This window comes from Somniosus microcephalus, chromosome 26, assembly GCF_052327205.1.
Source record: "Somniosus microcephalus isolate GS21.2 chromosome 26, FLI_Smic_1.0, whole genome shotgun sequence".
NCBI classification, from domain to species: Eukaryota; Metazoa; Chordata; class Chondrichthyes; order Squaliformes; family Somniosidae; genus Somniosus; species Somniosus microcephalus.
In genome coordinates, this window is record NC_141012.1 from 28,568,371 (window position 1) to 28,588,980 (window position 20,610).

The following is a 20,610-nucleotide window of genomic DNA, read 5'->3' on the forward strand; positions in this document are numbered from 1 at the left end:
GGGGGGGGAACACGTTTCAAAACGGGCGCAATTTGTAATTGCGCCCAAAGCGGAAGCTCTACCCCCATATTCAGTAGCTTAGATTGTATAACTGTTGAAGTGACAAATTTAAATTATTTAATTTAACATCTGCCTGAGTGTCTTAACTGTCTGCTGCCTTTAAGTTAAAATGCTGTGGATCAGAATGTACAGAGTTCACAGCTGGCCAGCAAATGTATTTAATGAATCTAAAATGCCCTAAAGCCCAATGCTCTGAAAACTGACCCACAATGTCTGTGTTCAGCTATTGAGCAATATCTTATAAATGAATCATAAAATGTGTGGGTTTTGCATGTAATAGCAGCAGTGCTCACTGCTGGAGGATGGATGGAGGGCCACCGGGAATTTTATGTTGCTCATACTAATAGTTCCTCACCACTGAACCTAGGGACAAAAAGGGTGTTGCTCAGAACATTTTTGAAGCTATGATGTGGTCCTTTCAAAACCAAAATCCCACTAATTCAATGTATTCAAAAGATTCAACTCCTTTCACAATGATCCATAGTTTCAGTGCTGGTAAATGGTCAGAGAACATTTTCACGTGGTGATGAATTATTTCTTTCACTTCCCTTTATTTCTGTCCAGAATACTGGCAGTAACACCCATGAAGGAAACACTGCACTGACAGTGGTTATTCCAGTTGTCACATTGGTGTCAAAAATTGCCCTGCCCACAATCTGTCCAGTTGAAAATCTGGCACTGCACGGCAATAAAATAGAGACAAAAAAGAGAATGGGAAAATAAACAAATGGCCGTGGAGGTCCCCTGATGAGAGCTAAGAACATAAGCTCTACTCAATTCAATGCTGCGCACTTGATAGCTGAGCCTGTATTAAGGCTCCGCGGCTCTAAACAAAGCATTCGGGTAGCTTTCAATTCTGTTAAACCCAACCGTTTTGTTCACCCTGCTTGTTCAATTAGCAAATCCAGACACAAGGCTTGCCATATAAACATCACCCTGTTGCAGTAACATTTTTCTAGCCTTATTTTTTCCACTCAGCTCTGTCATGCTGCTTATTTATGTACTCAGTGAAGTCGGTTTGAGCATGCAGTTTAGTACAATTATACTGTATCATTTGAAAGCATACAATAGTGCAACACCAAAGCTGTGTGTGTGAACGCACAAAGCATAGTAAACAAGGTTGGTGAGCTGCAGGTGCAAATAGTCACATGGGAATATGATGTTGTGGCAGTAATGGAGACCTGGCTCAAAAAAGGGCAATACTGAGTATTAAATATTCCTGGATATAAGGTGTTCAGAAAAGATAGGGAAGGAAAGATAGGAAGTGGTGTGGCAGTATTGGTTAAGGAGAATGTTAAAGTGCTGGAGTGAGAGGATGTCCTGGAGGGGTCAAGGACAGAATCTGTACGGCTAGAGTTATGAAATAATAGAGGTGCCATTACACTACTAGGTGTATTCTATAGGCCACCAACTAGTGGGAAGGATATAGAGGAGCAAATTTGCAGGGAAATTACAGAGAGGTGCAAGAACTATAGAGCAGTGATAATGGGGGACTTCAACTATCCTAATATAGACTGGGATAGTAATAGTGTAAAGGGCAGAGAGGGGGAAGAATTTCTGAAGTGTGTTCAGGAGAACTTTCTTGATCAGTATGTTTCCGGCCCAACGAGAAAGGAGACATTGCTGGATCTGGTTCTGGGGAATGAGGTGGGTCAAGTGGAGCAAGTCTCAGTAGGGGAACATTTAGGGAACAGTGATCATAGTATCATAAGGTTTAGATTAGCTATGGAAAAGGACAGGGAGCAATCTAGAGAAAAAATACTTAATTGGAGGAAGGCCAATTTCAGTGGGACGAGAACAGATCTGGCCTGGGTAAATTGGAATCAAAGATTGGCAGGCAAAACTGTAATGGAACAATGGACTGCCTTTAAAGAGGAAATAGTTCGGGTACGTCGAGGTACATTCCCATGAGGGGGAAAGGTAGGGCAACTAAAGTCAGAGCTCCCGGGATAATGAAAGAGAGAGTAAGATGAAGCAGAAAAGAACGCATATGACAGATGTCAGTTCAAGAATACATCTGAGAATCAGGCTAAATATAGAAAGTTCAGAGGAGAAGTGAAAAAAAAATAAGAGAGGCAAAGAGAGGGTATGAGAATAGAATGGCAGCTAACATTAAAGGTAATCCAAAAGTCTACTATAGGCATATAAATAGTAAACGGGTAGTAAAAAGAGGGGTGGGGGCTGATTAGTGACCAAAAAGGAGACCTACGCATGGAGACAGAGGGTATGACTAAGGTGCTAAATGAGTACTTTGCATCTGTCTTCACCAAAGAGGAAGATGCTGCCATAGACATAGTGAAGGAGGAGGTAGAGGAGATACTGGATGGGATAAAAATTGATAAAGGGGAGGTACTAGAAAGGATGGCTATACTTAAAGTAGATAAGTCACCAGGACCAGATGGGATACATCCTAGGACGCTGAGGGAAGGGAAGGAAGAAATTACAGAGGTACTGGCCATAATCTTCCAATCCTCCTTAGAAACAGGGGTAGTGCCAGAGGACTGGAGAATTGCAAATGATACGCCCTTGTTCAAAAAAGGGTGTAAAGATAAACCCAGCAACTGCAGCCAGTCAGTTTAACCTCGGTAGTGGGGAAGTTTTAGAAACAATAATCATGGACAAAATTAACAGTCACTTGGACAAGAGTGGATTAATTAAAGAAAGCCACCACAGATTTGTTAAAGGCAAATCGTGTTTAACCAACTTTATCGAGTTTTTTGATGAGGTAGCAGAGGGGGTTGATGAGGACAATGCGGTTGACATGGTATACACGGACTTCCAAAAGGCGTTTGACAAAGTGCCACTTAATAGGCTTGCCAGCAAAGTTGTAGCCCATGGAATAAAAGGGACAGTGGCAACATTGATACGAAATTGGCTAAATGACAGGAAGCAGAGAGTAGTGGTGAACAGTTGTTTTTCAGACTGGAGGAAGGTGTCCCCCAGGGGTCGGTTCTAGGACCACTGCGTTTCTTGATATATATTATATATATATATATATATATATATTAATGATGTGGGTGTATAGGGCACAATTTCAAAATTTGCAGATGACACAAAACTTGAAAGTATAGTGAACAGTGAGGAGGATAGTGATAGACTTCAAGAGGACATAGACAGGCTGGTGGAATTCGCGGACATGTGGCAGATGAAATTTAATGCAGAAAAGTGCGAAGTGATACATTTTGGTAGAAAGAATGAGGAGAGGAAATATAACTAAAGGGTACAATCCTAAAGGGGGTGCATGAAGAGAGACCTGTGGGTATATGTGCACAAATCGTTGAAGGTGGCAGGGCAGGTTGAAAAAGCAGTTAAAAAAGCATACGGGATCCTGGGCTTCATAAATAGAGCCATAGAGTACAAAAGAAAGGAAGTTATGATGAACGTTTATAAAACACTGGCTCGGCCTCAATTGGAGTATTGTGTCCAATTCTGGGCAACGCACTTTAGGAAGGATGTGAAGGCCTTAGGGAGGGTGCAGAAAAGATTTAAAAAGAAAGACTTGCATTTATATAGCGCCTTTCACGACCACCGGACATCTCAAAGCGCTTTACAGCCAATTAAGTACTTTTGGAATGTAGTCACTGTTGTAATGTAGGAAACGAGAATGGTTCCAGGGATGAGGGACTTCAGTTACGTGGATAGACTGGAGAAGCTGGGGTTGTTCTCCTTAGAGCAGAGAAGATTGAGAGGAGATTTGATAGAGGTGTTGAAAAGCATGAGGGGTCTGGACAGAGTAGTTAGAGAGAAACTGTTCCCATTGGCAGAAGGGTCGAGAACCAGAAGACACAGATTTAAGGTGATTGGCAGAAGAACCAAAGGTGACATGAGGAAAAACTTTTTTAGTCAGTGAGTGGTTAGGATCTAGAATGCACTGTCTGAAAGGGTGATGAAGGCAGACTCAATCATGGCTTTCAAAAGGGAGTTGGATAAGTACCTGAAGGAAAAAAATTTGCAGGGCAACGGGGAAAGGGCGGGGGAGTGGGACTAGCTGAAGTGTTCTTGCAGAGAGCCGGCATGGGCTCGACGGGCCGAATGGCCTTCTTCCGTGCTGTAGCCATTCTATGATTCAGTGCCAGTGAGTAACCTCACATAGATTGTCATATAAATGTTTGTCTAAATACAGAAAATGCCACATTCTTTCTGTTCTAAAGGGAGGACGGAAAATGTAAATATTATTGATAGAAGTATGAATGATAATGAAATGCTTCGTTGCACATTTTCTGTTTTAATATGTTTTCTATACCAGGACTTTCAGATATCCTATGCCGGTGACTAGCCTTAATATCCTTTGTGTCAGTGGCGAAGGTTAGTGACACTGTTTAAACATAACAACACAGTTCTTTGGCCTTGCAGTTATGCCATAGGATACAGAGGCATGTTATTTGGTTTGGCCTAACGTCTCCCTTAAAATCGAGGAGGAAGGAAACTTCATCATACCAATACACTAAACGTTCTCAAGCATTTATCCCACACCATAACTTGTTTCGTTCAAACAGATAAAAGCTGTTTTGGTTAATTGAGAGGTTATCATTTTAAAATTCTATTTCTGGTAAAGACTGTAATTTATAATAAATGTACTGCTGGCACTCAATACACTATTTTAAAAACAGCAGTTCCTCAAATAATCCTTGGTTAATTTGCACAGAGATTAAACAGTTCAATGTTTGCATTTTAAACATTTGAAACTTTGTTGCTTTAACAGGTGCAAATTAACATTTAACTGTTGATTATTCTTTCATCCATTATAGGCTGAACTACATAATTCAATTTACAAAAAAATACCAATGTGATAGGCTACCATTTACACAAGAATCCAAAAAGCACACAAGGTGAGGTCGGGTCAGGTCAGATCAGAATGTTGCTATTTTTGTTAATAAATAACTCTCAATTCACTAAAATAGCCTCAACAGCCAGTGGAAGGAACTGCGGCTACAGTTGCTAATTATTTGGCATCATTACCAAACTTAAATGTTCTACTAATAGCAAATCAAGGTGATTCATAAATATTACAAGCAGCAGGATATCAAATCAGATCTCTGAAGTGAGTGAAAAGGGAAAGAGAATAAAAGACACGAGTAGGTGGGACAAGAGGGATGAAGGAAGTAGGAGAAAGCAAGTAAGAAACCCCTCGGTTCTGACTCTGTGATAGGAACCCAGGAGAGAGAAACATAGAAACATAGAGATAGGAACAGGAGTAGGCCATTCGGCCCTTCGAGCCTGCTCCGCCATTCAATGAGATCATGGCTGATCTTCGTCTGAGATCATAGCTGATCTTACCAGTTCAGTACCCCGTCCCCGCCTTTTCTCCGTAACCCTTAATCCCCTTAGCCTTCAGAAATATATCCAATTCTCTCTTGAAAATATTTATTGAATTAGCCTTCACAGCCCTCTGTGGCAGGGAATTCCACAGGCTCACCACTCTTTGAGTGAAGAAATTTTTCCTCATCTCTGTTTTAAATGATTTGCCCGCTATTTTTAGACTGTGGCCCCTGGTTCTGTGCTCCCCGGCCATTGGAAACATTCTCTCTGAATTCAGCCTGTCCAGGCCTGCCATAATTTTATATGTTTCGATGAGATCCCCTCTCAATCTTCTAAACTCCAGTGAGTACAAGCCCAAACTATTTAATCTCTCTTCGTAGGTCATTCCCGCCATTCCAGGTATCAGCCTGGTGAATCGCCGTTGCACTCTTTCCATGGCAAGAACATCCTTCCGCAGATGGGGCGACCAAAACTATACACAATACTCCAGATGCGGTCTCACCAGCACCTTGTACAGCTGAGGTAAGGTATCCCTATTCCTATACTCGAACCCCCTTGATATGAAGGCCAACATACCATTTGCCTTCTTAATCGCCTGTTGCACCTGCATGCTCTCCTTCAGTGACTGGTGCACAAGAACACCCAGGTCCCTCTGCACTTCCCCATCTCCCAATCTATTGCCATTTAGATAATAATCTACCCTCCTGTTTTTACCCCCAAAGTGGATAACCTCGCATTTATCCACATTATAGTGCATCTGCCACGTATCCGCCCATTCCCCCAACCTGTCCAAATCGCACTGTAGCCTCCTGACATCCTCATCAGAGCCCACCCCTCCTCCTAGTTTAGTGTCGTCAGCGAATTTGGAAATATTGCATCCAATTCCCTGATCCAGATCATTTATATATATTGTGAACAGCTGGGGTCCCAGGACAGATCCTTGCGGCACCCCGCTGGTCACTGCCTGCCACTCCGAAAACGAGCCGTTTATTCCAACTCTCTGTTTTCTATCCGCCAGCCAGTTCTCTATCCACGTTAATACTTTGCCCCCAATCCCATGAGCCTTAATTTTGCATGATAATCTTTTGTGTGGAACCTTATCGAAGGCTTTCTGGAAGTCAAGGTACACCACATCCACTGGCTCTCCCCCATCTATTTTACCAGTTACTTCCTCAAAAAATTCCAGCAGATTAGTCAAACACGATTTACCCTTTGTAAATCCATGTTGACTCTGTCCGATCCTTTCCCCATTTGTCAAGTGCTCCGCTATTTTATCCTTAATAATGGACTCTAGCATTTTGCCCACAACCGATGTAAGGCTTACTGGTCTATAATTCCCTGCTTTCTCTCTACCCCCCTTTTTAAATATTGGGGTAACATTAGCTACCCTCCAATCCACGGGTACTATTCCCGAGTCAATGGAGTTCCGGAAGATGATCCTTAGAGCATCTGCTATCTCCAGGGCCACCTCCTTAAGTACCCTAGGATGTAGTTTATCAGGCCCCGGGGATTTGTCGGCCTTCAGTCCCCTCAACTTACCCAACACCATATCCCTAGAGATACTAATTTCTGTCAGCTCCTCCCTCTCATTAGTCCCTATGTTTGCCGATATTCCTGGGAGGTTATTTGTGTCCTCCTTTGTGAGTGGAGACCCACAACAATATAACAACAACACCAACTTGCATTTATAAAGCGCTTTTAACTATATAAAACATCCCAAGGCGCTTCACAGGAGCGTAATCAATTAAAAAAACTTGACATCGAGACAAAGAATGAGACATTAGGACAGGTGACCAAAAGCTTGGTCAAAGAGGTAGGTTTTAAGGAGTGTCTTGAAGGAGGAGAGGTGGAGGCAAAGAAGTTTAGGGAAGGAATTCCAGAGGTGGGGGTGGGGGGAAACTTAAAACAATCACCATCACTAGAGAGAAAGTACTAGACAAACTAGTGGGACTAAAAGCGGACAGGTCCCCTGGACCCGATGGCCTGCATCCTAGACTCTTAAAAGAGGTGGCTACAGAGATAGTGGATGCATTGGTTGTAATCTACCAAAATTCCCTGGATTCTGGAGAGGTCCCAGCGGACTGGAAAACCGCAAATGTAACGCCCCTATTTAAGAAAGGAGGGAGACAGAAAGCAGGCAACTATCAACCAGTTAGCCTAACATCTGTCATTGGGAAAATGCTGGAGTCCATCATTAAGGAAGTGATAGCAAAACATTTAGAAAATCATAATGCAGTCAAGCAGAGTCAGCATGGTTTTATGAAAGGGAAATCATATTTGACAAATTTGCTGGAGTTCTTTGAGGATGTAACGAGCAGGGTAGATAAAGGGGAACCAGTAGATCTTGTGTATTTGGATTTCCAGAAGGCATTTGATAAGGTGCCACATAAAAGGTTACTACACAAGATAAGAGCTCATGGGGTTGGGGGTAATATATTAGCATGGATAGAGGATTGGCTAACTAACAGAAAACAAAGAGTTGGGATAAATGGGTCATTTTCAGGTTGGCAAACTGTAACTAGTGGGGTGCTGCAGGGATCGGTGCTGGGGCCTCAACTATTTACAATCTATATTAATGACTTGGATGAAGGGACTGAGTGTAATGTAGCCACATTTGCTGATGATACAAAGATAGGTGGGAAAGCAAATTGTGTGGAGGACACAAAGAATCTCCAAAGGGATATAGATAGGCTAAGTGAGTAGGCAAAAATCTGGCAGATGGAGTTTAATGTGGGAAAATGTGAGGTTATCCATTTTGGTAGGAAAAATTAAAAAAGCAAATTATTATTTAAATGGGGAGAGATTACATAATAGTGAGGTACAGCGGGATCTGGGGGTCCTTGTGCTTGAATCACTAAAAGTTAGCTTGCAGGTACAGCAAGTAATTAGGAAGGCAAAATGGAGTGTTGGCCTTTATTGCAAAGGGAATGGAGTATAAAAGTAGGGAAGTCCTGTTACAACTGTGCAGGGCGCTGGTGAGACCACACCTAGAGTACTGCGTACAGTTTTGGTCTCCTTATTTAAGGAAGGATATACTTGCATTGGAGGCAGTTCAGAGAAGGTGCACGAGGTTGATTCTGGAGAGGAAGGGGTTGTCTTATGAAGAAAGGTTGAGCAGGTTGGGCCTATACTCATTGGAGTTTAGAAGAATGAGAGGGGATCTTATTGAAACATATAAGATTCTGAAGGGGCTTGACAGGGTAGATGCAGAGAGGATGTTTCCCCTTGTGGGGGAATCTAGAACTAGGGGGCATAATTTCAGAATAAGGAGGCACCCTTTTAAATAGGAAATGAGGAGGAATTTCTTCTCTCAGAGGGTTGTAAATCTTTGGAATTCACTTCCCCACAGAGCTGTGGAGGCTGGGTCATTGAGTATATTTAAGGTGGAGATAGACAGATTTTTGAACTACAGTGGAGTCAAGGGTTATGGGGAACTGGCAGAAAAGTGAAGGTGAGGCCAAGATCAGATCAGCCATGATCTTATTGAATGGCGGAGCAGGCTCGAGGGGCCAAATGGCCGACTCCTGCTCCTACGTCTTATGTTTTTATGTTCTTAGGATTTAGGCAGCTGAAAGCATGGCGGCTACTGGTGGGGAGACAAAAACCGGGGATGCGCAGGAGGCCAGAATTGGAGGAGTGCAGAGATCTCAGAGGGTTGTAGGGCTGGAGGAGATTGCAGAGATCTTTTAATAAAGTAAGGCAAAGTGTCAGCGTGAAAACATTGGCTGCTTTCTACACACACACAAACGCAGTGAACATCTACAGCTCACTGCATGTTTATTGAGAAGTTTATACATTTTAAATATTTGTTTAAAAATCCTTCAAAATGTAAGCCAGTTGAGGTTGAAATATGTGTTAAACAAAATTTGTTTTAGGTTTCCTAGATTCCTGACAGATAATGCCATATGGCAATGATGTTTGTGAAAAGGGTTAAAAGATCATTATACATTCCGCAAGGTCACAAGAATGGATAGGACATTGAATGATAGCCTTTCACTTTGCAGAGTGCACTGTGCTTCATCCGTCTATTACTCCTCTGGCTTCATTTTTAGGCACATGTCACTTTATATAAACTTTCAATTCACATTTCAACTTTTCTAACTTCAGTACAAAAGCGGATGTGCAAATGAACTGTGGATAAAGATGTGCATGCAGATCGTGTACACTGATTTTATTGGATTGGAACTCATTTAAAGTTGAAAGTGTCCATTTTGAGAAATGATCTGTCTTTGATCATTTATACTTAAAAATTGAAAAACTAGCAGCAGCCCCACTTACGACATTCAGCTAATCACTGACTACAAACGAGGCATATTGCAGCACTTCGGTATAGCAAAGTGAATTCATGTATAAGCATCACTAACACGTGCTTATGCGTGGAGAACCACTGGACCGACAAGAGCCCTATTATTTCCGTTTTCAGTTCGCAGCCAGTCAGAATTAGTTCTAATAAGCAACAGCTTGAAGTGACAACAACATGTTTTTCTCAGTCACACACCTCCTTGTGACCCATTTCTGGTAGCAATGCAGAAAAGTGCAGCAACTTACATCCTTGGCCGCGATTTTGCTGACCTTGGCGGGTCCAAGGTGGGTGATGTCAGTGGTGGGCCCCAACCTTGCTGCTGTCTCCATCCCGGCTTCTGAAATGAATTTACCTTGATTGGGCTCATTATGCCCGCCCAGCGCATTTCCCGGCCAATTAGAGGAAGCAGGTCTGGTGATGTCATTTATGATGAGTCAGCAGCCAGTTTCCTTAGAGGGACCATGCCCAAATTTAGTTTGACAGTTGTGCTGTCAGTGTGCTACCGCATTGAGGTGCTGCAATAACTGACAAGCACTGCACAGAGGTGCACGGCTGCACCCAGGCTCTCCCATGACTCCCTCCATATGCTTATGGAGGGAGTCACAGCACGCAGGAAGGTCCTCTTTCCTTCCCATGGGCGGAAGCGACCTCCCCAGGACACCAATACAGCCTGGTTGCACATTGCACAGGAGGACACAAGCAGGGATGTCGTCAGGAGGACCAGGCTGCAGTGGCGCAAACATTTCAATGATTTCCGTAGATCACGAAACATTACTGCAAAGCCACACTCAACCTCATCCTGCTGTGCCACTCATCACATCCCCATCACTCTGCCTTCCCTACCCTACTCCTGCACATCCTTACTCACACCAACTTACCTTGCACCTCCACCCATCCCTCTCTATCTACATTGGCCCAGAAATTCGGGTCTCCACGGGTGAGTACGCACGGGGTACTCACCCGTGGGTCCGATGGAAATGCCGGTTTCCTGCATGCACTGCGCATGCACAGGAAACCGGCACTTCCGTTCCCCTGAACGAAGGGGTTCAGAGGTCGAACGCGTGCGCAGGGGAGGCTGCGCGTGCGCATCGAACTTAGGTTTTTTTTCCAGGTTTCTCCGTGAGGGTAAGTCTGCAGAATATACACATTTAAAAAGCAGGCGTAAGGCCTGCTTTTTACAAGGGAAGTGGTGAATTAATTAAAATTAAAACATTTTTTCCACAGGTTTATTATTTTTAAATACTTTAAAGCAAGGGGTAAGTTTATTTTTAGCCCTGTTAGAATATAAAATTATTTTTTCAAAAATTTAAATTATTGTTTAAAATAGTTATTTAATGTAATTTATAGTTTATTTAAAAAATGTGGTTTTTAAAAAATTTATTTGAAGGTTTGGTGCTATTTTGGGGCCCTGGGATACGCAAGCACTGCACGCCGGCTGCTGGACCAGGCCCCGGATCGGAATTCCACGGGACCCTACAGCTCAACGGCCGGCGCGCAAGATAAGTGCAGGTCGGGGGCTTGCACCCACGGGAAGCCTCCGACCCGAATTTCTGGGCCATTATCACTTCCCCATCTCACTAGCCACCCCTCACACTCACCCTCATCCAAGTCCAATCATACCAACTAACAACACACAAGGGTAGGCACTTGGGTGTTTTAACCAATGTTCATGTAAAGTTTCTGCTAATGTGCTGTCAAACATTGAAATCTTTATTTTCAACACTTTGCATTCTTGGACAGATTTGTGTGCATCTTTGGAAGTGACTTAATGAGTTGCAATGAATGGTGAGACATAATGGTACCCCCGCAATGCTGATGAGTGTGAAAGGAATGGCTTGGGCATTGTAGGGACGCTTTATGGTGTTGGTGTGGGGTGGTGCCAACCTGACGCATTAAGTAGCAGCCAGGGTGTATAGCGTCAAGTGAAGTAAATGTGACCTTGGTGAGGCCATGCCTGGCCTCCCGGGCAGCAATGTGATCGAGTGCTGATGCCCTGCGTCCTATGCAGCATCAGGTGATTGCGGAGAATGTTGGTGTTGTTGTTGGTGCTGCTGGTGTGCCTGGTGGTGCTGGAGTTGGGATTGATTGTGGTGGGATTCTGAGGACCAAGGTGAGAGAGTTTCAAGGGCACCTATGCTGATGGAATAAATGACTGGTGAAGTAGATATGACAGAAGCGATCCGTCAATGGTGGGAGAGGCAATGAGGTCAGACTGGATGGAGGCTTGTGTAAAGACTTGCAGCATCCTGAATCTGTAGTGGAAATGCAGTTAGAGAAGCTAGTGGTTAAGGGAACATTTCTCAATCAGCTGGGAGCTTTGACTTGACATTTGAAGCTGTCAACTCAACAGCTGATTAAATGGCCAGTGACCTCCCGCCTCAGCTTCACAGACAAGGTCCAGGCACAGCGTGAAACCCATGGGCAAGCTGTCAAATTCAAAAGGTAAGTTTAAAACCACTGATAAGTGGCTGTAAAGAAGCCACTAATCATTTAAATTGGCTCCCCCGCCGCTGTGTGTTGGGTCTGCTCAGCGCTGGCAGAACCGACATTTGGTAAGGGCGCATGGCGGCGGGTTCACAGAGGGGTCCCGACCCGGAGGAAAAAAAAAACACTTTCCCACCTGACCTGCCACCGATCGCGCCCGCTGACTCCCGCCCGCCCCCGCACCCCCACCCCGCCCCCCCCCGCGCCCCCGCAGAATCCAGTCCATGGTGTGTCTGTTGGCAGTGAAGTTTAGGAGAGATTAGATCGATCCATGTTGCATGCTGTTGGTCTCCAATTGTTTTATGCCCATGATCCTAATTCACGAAGTACGCTGTGACTTCCTTCAGCACGCGTCAGGCACTCTGTCGCATCTATAAGTGTGAAGGCATGTTTCTGGCCTAAAGGTTATTCAACCTCCTTTTACATTTGCTCATTGTTAAACAACTGGCTACTAACAAAGGAGGGTTCTGTTCAAAAAGTCAACCTGCCTTTTCTCTCTACAGATGCTAACTGATCAATGTATTTCCAGAATTTTCTATTTTTATTTCTGCCTTCCAGCATTTGCAGTTTTTTGTTTTTTATTTGACTAATGAAATGCACACTCAAATATGAAAGACTGAGGTGGAGCAGCAGCAGAATTTGATCCAGTCTTCATAGAGGTGAGAGCTGAACACTACACAGCAGTTAATAATCTTCCTGTTCCTAAATTAGCATCAAATGTCTTAAATATAGGGAGGCAAAACATTAATATGCAAATTAGATATTTTCTCTGAGAACCTTAACAATCATCGAATGGAATTTCACTCTAGCCAATAGAAGCTCGATAAAACACATAAGGAAGAAAGGAATGGATGGTTATGCTGACAGGGTTAGGTGAAGAGGGGTAGGAGGAGGCTCGTGTGGAGCATAAACACTGATATAGATGCTGTGCATTCAATGTAATTCTTTGTAATCTCAAATTAACCTATTAATTACAATTCCAGATCAAAGCCTGAGATGAGCTTAATACATTAACTCTGGTCATTCCATTGCCAAATTTAATGTATGGAGAGAGCAGCTTGTTTTACATGTCTATCAGCTTGTGCAAAACAATTCACTATGAGTAACGTAAGAAAAACTTGATTATGTGTTTATCTTATCGTTTTCTATTTTCTATTTTACTCGAAATTGAATTGTTAACTGGGCTGTGGTAGAAAGATCTTGTAATGGGCTAATGCTATCTGCAGAGTTCAGAGATCCTGTGGGGTGTGATGGGCAGCACACTGGTGCTCCTATCCCATTCATTTCCCCAAAAACAGTGAGTTCCCATCTCAGCCATGCTGTAGGGGGAGGGATTGAGCAGACGAAAGGAGAGGAAAATGGCAGGCCAGTCAACCCAAACTATTCAAGAGGACCTTTGTCACAGGCCTGACAGCAGGTCACTTTTCCAGTTCCTTTTCGAGGCAACGGTGTGCAGCTGTCAAGCATAGCATTCAACTGTATCGAGGTGGTGCAGCGATGCAGAATATTAAAACATTAACACATTGTGCCACTGCAGCAAGGAATATAGGTTTGATGTTCACATTCTACTAAGTTCCTGGTGTACACATCAGTGGCCAAGTACAAGGTGAGGGAAGAGAGGCAAATCAAAGAAAAGTCATCCTCGGGCCACTGTAACGTGCCCCCTAGCTGTGGATTCAGAGTGTGATTCGCAGAATATTATTTACTCACATGCCACAGTGTGCTCCCTGGACATTTTTTTTTTTTTTTTTTTTTTTTTAAAAAGGACACAACTGTATCAGCAGATTCCTGATTGCCCATTCTCCATTGTTTTTGTCACGGTAGATAGGAAAATGTACAGGTGAAATTTCAATGCTATATGAGGCAGATGGGATGATCAGTAAACATGTTTTGGGCCATACATGTTCAGGATGATCAGGATCTGGAAACCCTCAGGGGATGTATGATGGTCACAGAAGTGATAGAACTGACATAGTAGCCATCAAAAGCACCATTATTTAATTGAGCAGGCACGAATCAAAGCCATTGGGAACCTGGTTTAAATGCTTAGATTATTATTTTCCACCCGGTTTACGTTATTCAGTGCAATGTCACAGGGAAAAAATCCATTGCAATCCTTCGCGAGTAAACAAATCGTCACTATGTAAATAAAAAGTCATGGACTCAGAAAAGGCTATTTATCCCATCAAGTCTGTTTCTTCCACAGACAATGTGCAATCTATCTAATCATGAAGTGTACTGTACCCATTTAATTGTCTGAGTCAATGTTCTACAGAAGTAGATCACTCGACCCATTGAGCCTACTCTATCATTTTGTTAGCCATGGCAGCTCTATCTTTTTAATTGTTATTGCCTTTCTTTTCTCCGTATCTCCTCCAGATCTCCTCCCTATCCTTGCTTCCTAAGTAAATATGTATCTCCCTTTTAAACCCCTCAATTGACTTTATATGTGGCCTTCTGGAGCTGTATGTTTCACATTCTCACATGTCTTTGTATGAAGAAGTTTTTCCTGGATTCACCTCTAACTAGCTTAAAACTTGAATTCTAAGATCATGTCCTCTTGTTCTGGATTTCCCCTGTAAAGGAAAGAGTTGTTCCCTATCTACCCAGTAAATTCCCTTTGTTATTTTATACATCTTAATAAAATCACCCATACCTCCTCATCTCCAAGTTTAGCCATTCTCTCATCATAGCTCAGTCTCTGCGACCCACTTTTCAGCCTGCTGAATCATAGCAGATCTTTGCCAAGACCAGTATATCCTTCTAAAGATGGGACACTCAAGAAAGAACACCATGGGGGGTAAAATACTACTTTGGAAGGGGTCAGCCGCCCATTATACACCCCGCCTGACTTTCCTTTCCATTGACGTCAATGAGCAGGGTGTATAACGGGTGGCTGACCTGCTTCCGCTCGTTATACACCCCCCCACTGCCGAAGTTGAATTTTAGTCCCATAATTCAGAGGAGAAGCAGCCAGTGCTCTGTCCAACCACAGCTGCACTTCCTTGCTCTTATATTCTGTACCACTTGTGATGAAGAGTAAATCTGATTCCTCAAACAGAATCAAGCAAAAAATCCTCTCTCTGTTATTTTAGTGTAAACATTAAGCAGTTTAAAATAGATGGATTAGAGCTCAGAGGCAGGCCTCTCTGAAGTTGGGGAATCTTGTCAAGAATGTAATTGGCCTGTAACAGGGCTATGTTAATACAAACTGGTGCCTGGTACTTCCATACCTTTTTATAATAAAGGCAATTTCAAACAGCCTTGCTGTGTGTTTAAATAAAAATAAATTGCAGAGTAGGGTTAAAGGTTAATCATGTATCAGCTGAGTAAACTAAAATGTAATATGATGCAATGTAGCCATCTCATTGAACATTAACACAATGAGAATAATGATTGACTGTAATGTAAACCATCTGCTAAAGGAATGCTCACCACTTTCTGATTGGGTTCAGAGTTTTGCAAAAGCCACTCAATGTCCAGGTTCTTTGATACTAAACGACCAAAGCGATGCTGACACGGTAGAACAACATCCTGCTCCTCAAACTTCTTTATTTCACTCTGGGCAATTGCAGTCCACAAGCGAGCACAGCCTAAGTCCCAAAAAGAAGGAGCAATGTTAGGTACAGCATTAGAAAGTATGAAATCAGAGTCTACATGCGCAATACTTCCAAAACTGCATGACTTGCACGACCATAAACTCCCCCAGACTGGTCTCCCTAAGGAGGTGAAACTTCCCAAAAAGACAAACCTTTGTGAACTTTCTCCCTATTTTCTAAGGTTGCACGAAGTTACAATAAGGAAATAGGCCATTCGGCCCAACTAGTCTATGTCAGCATTTACCCTCTGTGTGAGCAAATAGTTCTAATCATATAATGTACCCCTCCTGTTCCCAGCCACTTTTTGTTCATCTACCTATCCAATCTACTATTGAATATAGAAGTTACATAGAAAGATAATGAAGTAATATTGCCAGCAGCGTTATAATTATGCCCGTTGTTTGCATTCCACAGATGACATTCCTAGCAGGCGCGGATCTGCAGTAATCATTAGACTATTTGCACATGTGTGTATACACTTCTTATAACTTTCACTCTCTGTTGGCCATACAACTGTAAGGCTACAACTAGACTGATAGGGTGAAATTCCTGTCTTCACTAGTTGTAAAGAAACAGCTTTCATTTATACAGCGCCTTTCCCATCCTCCGGATGTCCCAGAGCCAATTCATTATTTTTGAAGTGCAGTCACTGTTGTCATGTAGGCAAACATGGCAGCCAATTTGCACTTTGTAAAGTCCCACAAACAACAATGAGATGATTAACCAGTTAATCTGTTTTGGTGGTGATGGTTGAGGGATAAATGGTGGCCAGGACAAACTACCTTGCTCTTTTTCATAAATAGTGTAATGAAAGAAAGAAAGACTTGCATTTATATAGCACCTTTCACAACCACCGGACGTCTCAAAGCGCTTTACAGCCAATGAAGTACTTTTTTTTTTGAAGTGTAGTCACTTGTAATGTGGGAAACGTGGCAGCCAATTTGCGCACAGCAAGCTCCCACAAACAGCAGGTGAAAATGACCAGATAATCTGTTTCTGTTATGTTGGTTGAGGGAGAAATATTGGCCAGGACACCGGGGATAACTCCCCTACTCTTCTTCGAAATAGTGCCATGGGATCTTTTACGTCCACCTGAGAGAGCAGATGGGGCCTCGGTTTAACAACTCATCTGAAAGACTGTACCTCTGACAGTGCAGCGCTCCCTCAGCACTGCACTGAAGTGTCAGCCTAGCTTTATGTGCTCAAGTCCCTGGAGTGGGACTATGAACCCACAACCTTCTGACTCAGAGGCGAGTGCGTTACCAACTGTGGGACCTCTAATGTCCACCTGAATAGACAGGTGTGGCCTCAGTTTAATGTCTTGTGAGAGATGGCACCTCCGATAATGCAGCACTCACTCCAGGGCGATATCGATTCAGCTGCCTGTTATGCGTCTCTCCCGATTTTCATTTCTATTGAAGTCACTGGAAATGGAAATTGGGAGAGATTTATAACGGGCGGCTAAATCCATATCACCCAAAGTCAAAATTATACCCATCCAATCTAGTGCAAATTTTGGCATGAATGAAAGTAGTGAAACATTTCTCGACCACCTTCTCCTTCAAACTACCTGATGAACAATGGCAGGAGCCCTGCCCTGTTGAGGACGCGAGTCTCAATGAAATTCAATGCAGTGACTGTCATAAATCGCAACTTCTACAAGAAGTAACTCAGGAAGTACTACTGAACGGCCAGCTGAGGGCGCCGCCTGAGGAGTATAAATACTCAGGCGTGGGCCCACCTTGGCCAGAGACAGTCTGGAAACAGGAAGCTAGTGACTACTAACTAGACCTCCATGTTTTGTTACAAGTTGATTAAAGCCTTGCTTTATGTACAACCAAGTGCGCAGTGAGTCTTTATTACGTCAGTGACAAAGTTGTTTTTTCTCCTTTATCATGGTACACAAATTTAATGAATAAAATAAGTTAGAAGCAGCTAATGATCTGCTTCGGGTCAACATGGGCAAAAAGACATCAAGAGTTTGGACATATAATTGTTTCAGCTGGCAGAGGCCAACTACATCCTGTTTTTCAAATTGAGTGATAACATTTATCAGTGGAAAATCCACAACAAAGTTCAATTGCAAAATGTTTCCATTCTTCCCCATGTGTTACCCATCCTCTTTTAATGAGACAACTAGGAATCTCGAGCAAACAAAAAATATGGATGCTCTGAAAAGGGGTGGGGGGGACCAGAATGGTGCTACTAAATTTGGAAAACCATCACCTCAAGAATGTGGAGTCAATCAAAACAAGGAGAAAATTCTAAATTTCAGTCTGAGTGGAAAGTGACAGATTGATGGGGAAGAGCCAGAGGTCAATGAGACTCTTTCAGTGGCTTAAACAAATCGAAGCAAAAAATAAATGCTCCTGCTAACGGAACAAAGCTTTTAGAGAATGCAGATGTGAGGGATTTTGATGTATGGTTTTGCTTTAGCAACGACACAACTTTTTTTTTTTTTAAACTGCTTGTTTTAAAAAAAACTCCAAGCAAAGAAAACTACAGGAAATGAATGGAGGAGTAATTTTGCCAGATCTTTTACTGTATGAATCTTAAAACATCATCAAACAAATGCAGTACAATCAGTTTGATGGGCTATGCCTAATTTTGTAGATGCTGAAAAGTTTAAAACGCACATGTGGAGATAAAAATAAATGTTCATAGTTCTCCCAAGTGAAAATCCAACTCTTATATGGACAAGGAAAAAAATACAGATTAATGTTCCAAAAGATATAAAAATAATTCCTTACTCCAAAAGAGGCGCAGGCTTTTTTGACATTGCTACATGTCATACAGTGGATTTGAACTGTCCCACACTGATTTTATTTCATGTTCCCTTATACAACCTCACTCACACAATCCATGGATCAAGGTATAACTCGTAGCTTTACATGCCGCTGCTGAAAGTTAGTATTGCCATCCATAAAGCTGATATTGGTTGTGTGGACCATTACAGAACAATTTTAGCTCTGATTGCCTATTATTGTGGGATGCAGTTAAACATGAGCTTATGAGAAGCTGACTTACAAAGGCCTTTTCACCACCGTGGATGAAAACCAAAGGAACACTAATAATGAGATATTAACAGTGGTGGTTTCTCAGAAAAGAATCAGATTGTGGCTGGGATTGGGATCTGTACTTGGAGTTGAATAGTTACATCAACAATAAGCCTGGATTGGACTGTACTGGTGAGAACAAAAACCATGAGATTGTTTTGAACAGCTATTCTACTGTATGACCTAAAGTAAAAGATATGGAGGAGAACATAGATGTGTCATCCAATGGTGAGATACTGGACAAACGGTCCACACCACACAGATGTTGAATTATAGAACTTTAAGTACAGAAGGAGGCCAGTTTGGCCCCTCATGCCTTGCTACTGCTCGCTCCACACTCTCCCAGTCCTGCCTTTTCCTCAGTGCCATGTCAGATTTTTCTTCAATTGTTTATCGAACTCCCTCTTAAATATTATGATGAAATCAGCTTCACTGGCCACGTCTGCTAATGAGTTCTATAATCTAATAACCCTTTGCATGAAAAATTTCTTCTAATCTCTCATTTTATGCTTCAAATACTAATCTTAATTTTTTGTCCTTTGCTACAGATTCACTGACCAATGCAAATAATCTTTCACTATTGAACCCCCCCCCCACCTTCTCTGCTCCAGTGAGTCAGCTCTAGTTTGTGAAATCTCTCCTCATACCTATATCTTCTTATCCCTTTTATCATCCTAGTGAATTGACGTTCTACCTTTTCCATGGCTCAAACACCCTGTCCATAATGGGGGTGCCTAAAACTGCACACAGTACTCCACCTGTGGTCGAACCAAGGTCTTGTGCAGATTCACCACCTTGCTTTCGTATTCAATGACCCTTTATATAAGACATCTAGAAAGCTGTAGAAGAATGGAATCCAATGCAGGGCTAAAGCAACACTGTAGATGCTCATGTGGGGGGGGGGGGGGTGTCTTACACTATGACCTAGAGACGATCTACAAAATGATTACAGTATGCTACATGCTGCACAATATTCTTGCGTGGTGTATCATTCCATCACATGTATTCAAATGATGCTCTGCGTATAATCTTTGTTCCTCTTCCTTCACTTTTCTGAATTAGTTGGGTTTCATTGTAGAACACATTGATACTGTTGTTATAAAGCACCAGTGCCATGCCAAAAGTTTTTTGTGCTGCAGCCAAAAGTGCGGCATGATGCAGATGGTTTGGCCCAACCTCGTCTAGATCAATTTAAGCAAGATGACCCATATACCTATTGCTGGTTTGAAGCCTGCATTTCATTTACTTTCTGTTTGGTTACCTTTCAATTCTCTGCTGAGTGAAATTAACTGACTGTCATGTCTCATCAGTCCTTTTTGATCATTAGAAAACACATTGGTGTACAGGCAGACAGTCAATCAAGCTCCATGCACGTGTCTAAATGTGTATGGGTTAAGTTCTGCATCAGTTCTCCCCACCCGAGTTCAACATTACAGAGAGTGTAAGAGCAGATTATGGCTGCTTCGTGTGGGCGGGTGCCTCAGCTGTTTAGAACTCAACATCCTCCTGACAAACAGTAAACATAACAACGAAAAATGTCCTCATATCGCATCATTACAGAGATCTGCAATAGCTAAATGGGCAAAACAAGTAGTGGTTCTGTGATTTAAAATATGTCCAATAGAAAGTAATAGTGCACGTTACAGAACCCTAGAAAAACTGGGAAATGAGTTCCTTGTGCGCCTGTCTCCTTCTCTATAGCTGCTATTCTGCTTGCAGTAGCTGCTATACAGCATTGTCTTCCTGGTTTTACAAGCATTTTAGGTGCTTCCTGTTAAGTCTGTGGGTTGTATTATAAATAATCACAGACTCCACTGTTAACAAAATAAAACACGTCTTTACTATTCAG

The 20,610-nt window shown here is 42.6% G+C and overlaps 1 protein-coding gene across 1 annotated transcript in view; it reads right to left on the minus strand.

The window, feature by feature from the left end:
* clmpa (CXADR like membrane protein a) overlaps positions 1-20,610 on the minus strand; it is a 141,560-nt gene that overhangs the window by 21,808 nt on the left and 99,142 nt on the right. The window contains exon 2 of the mRNA XM_085967999.1: positions 15,542-15,699. Coding sequence (XP_085824125.1) covers positions 15,542-15,699 — 158 coding nt within the window. The remainder of the gene's footprint in view (positions 1-15,541; positions 15,700-20,610) is intronic.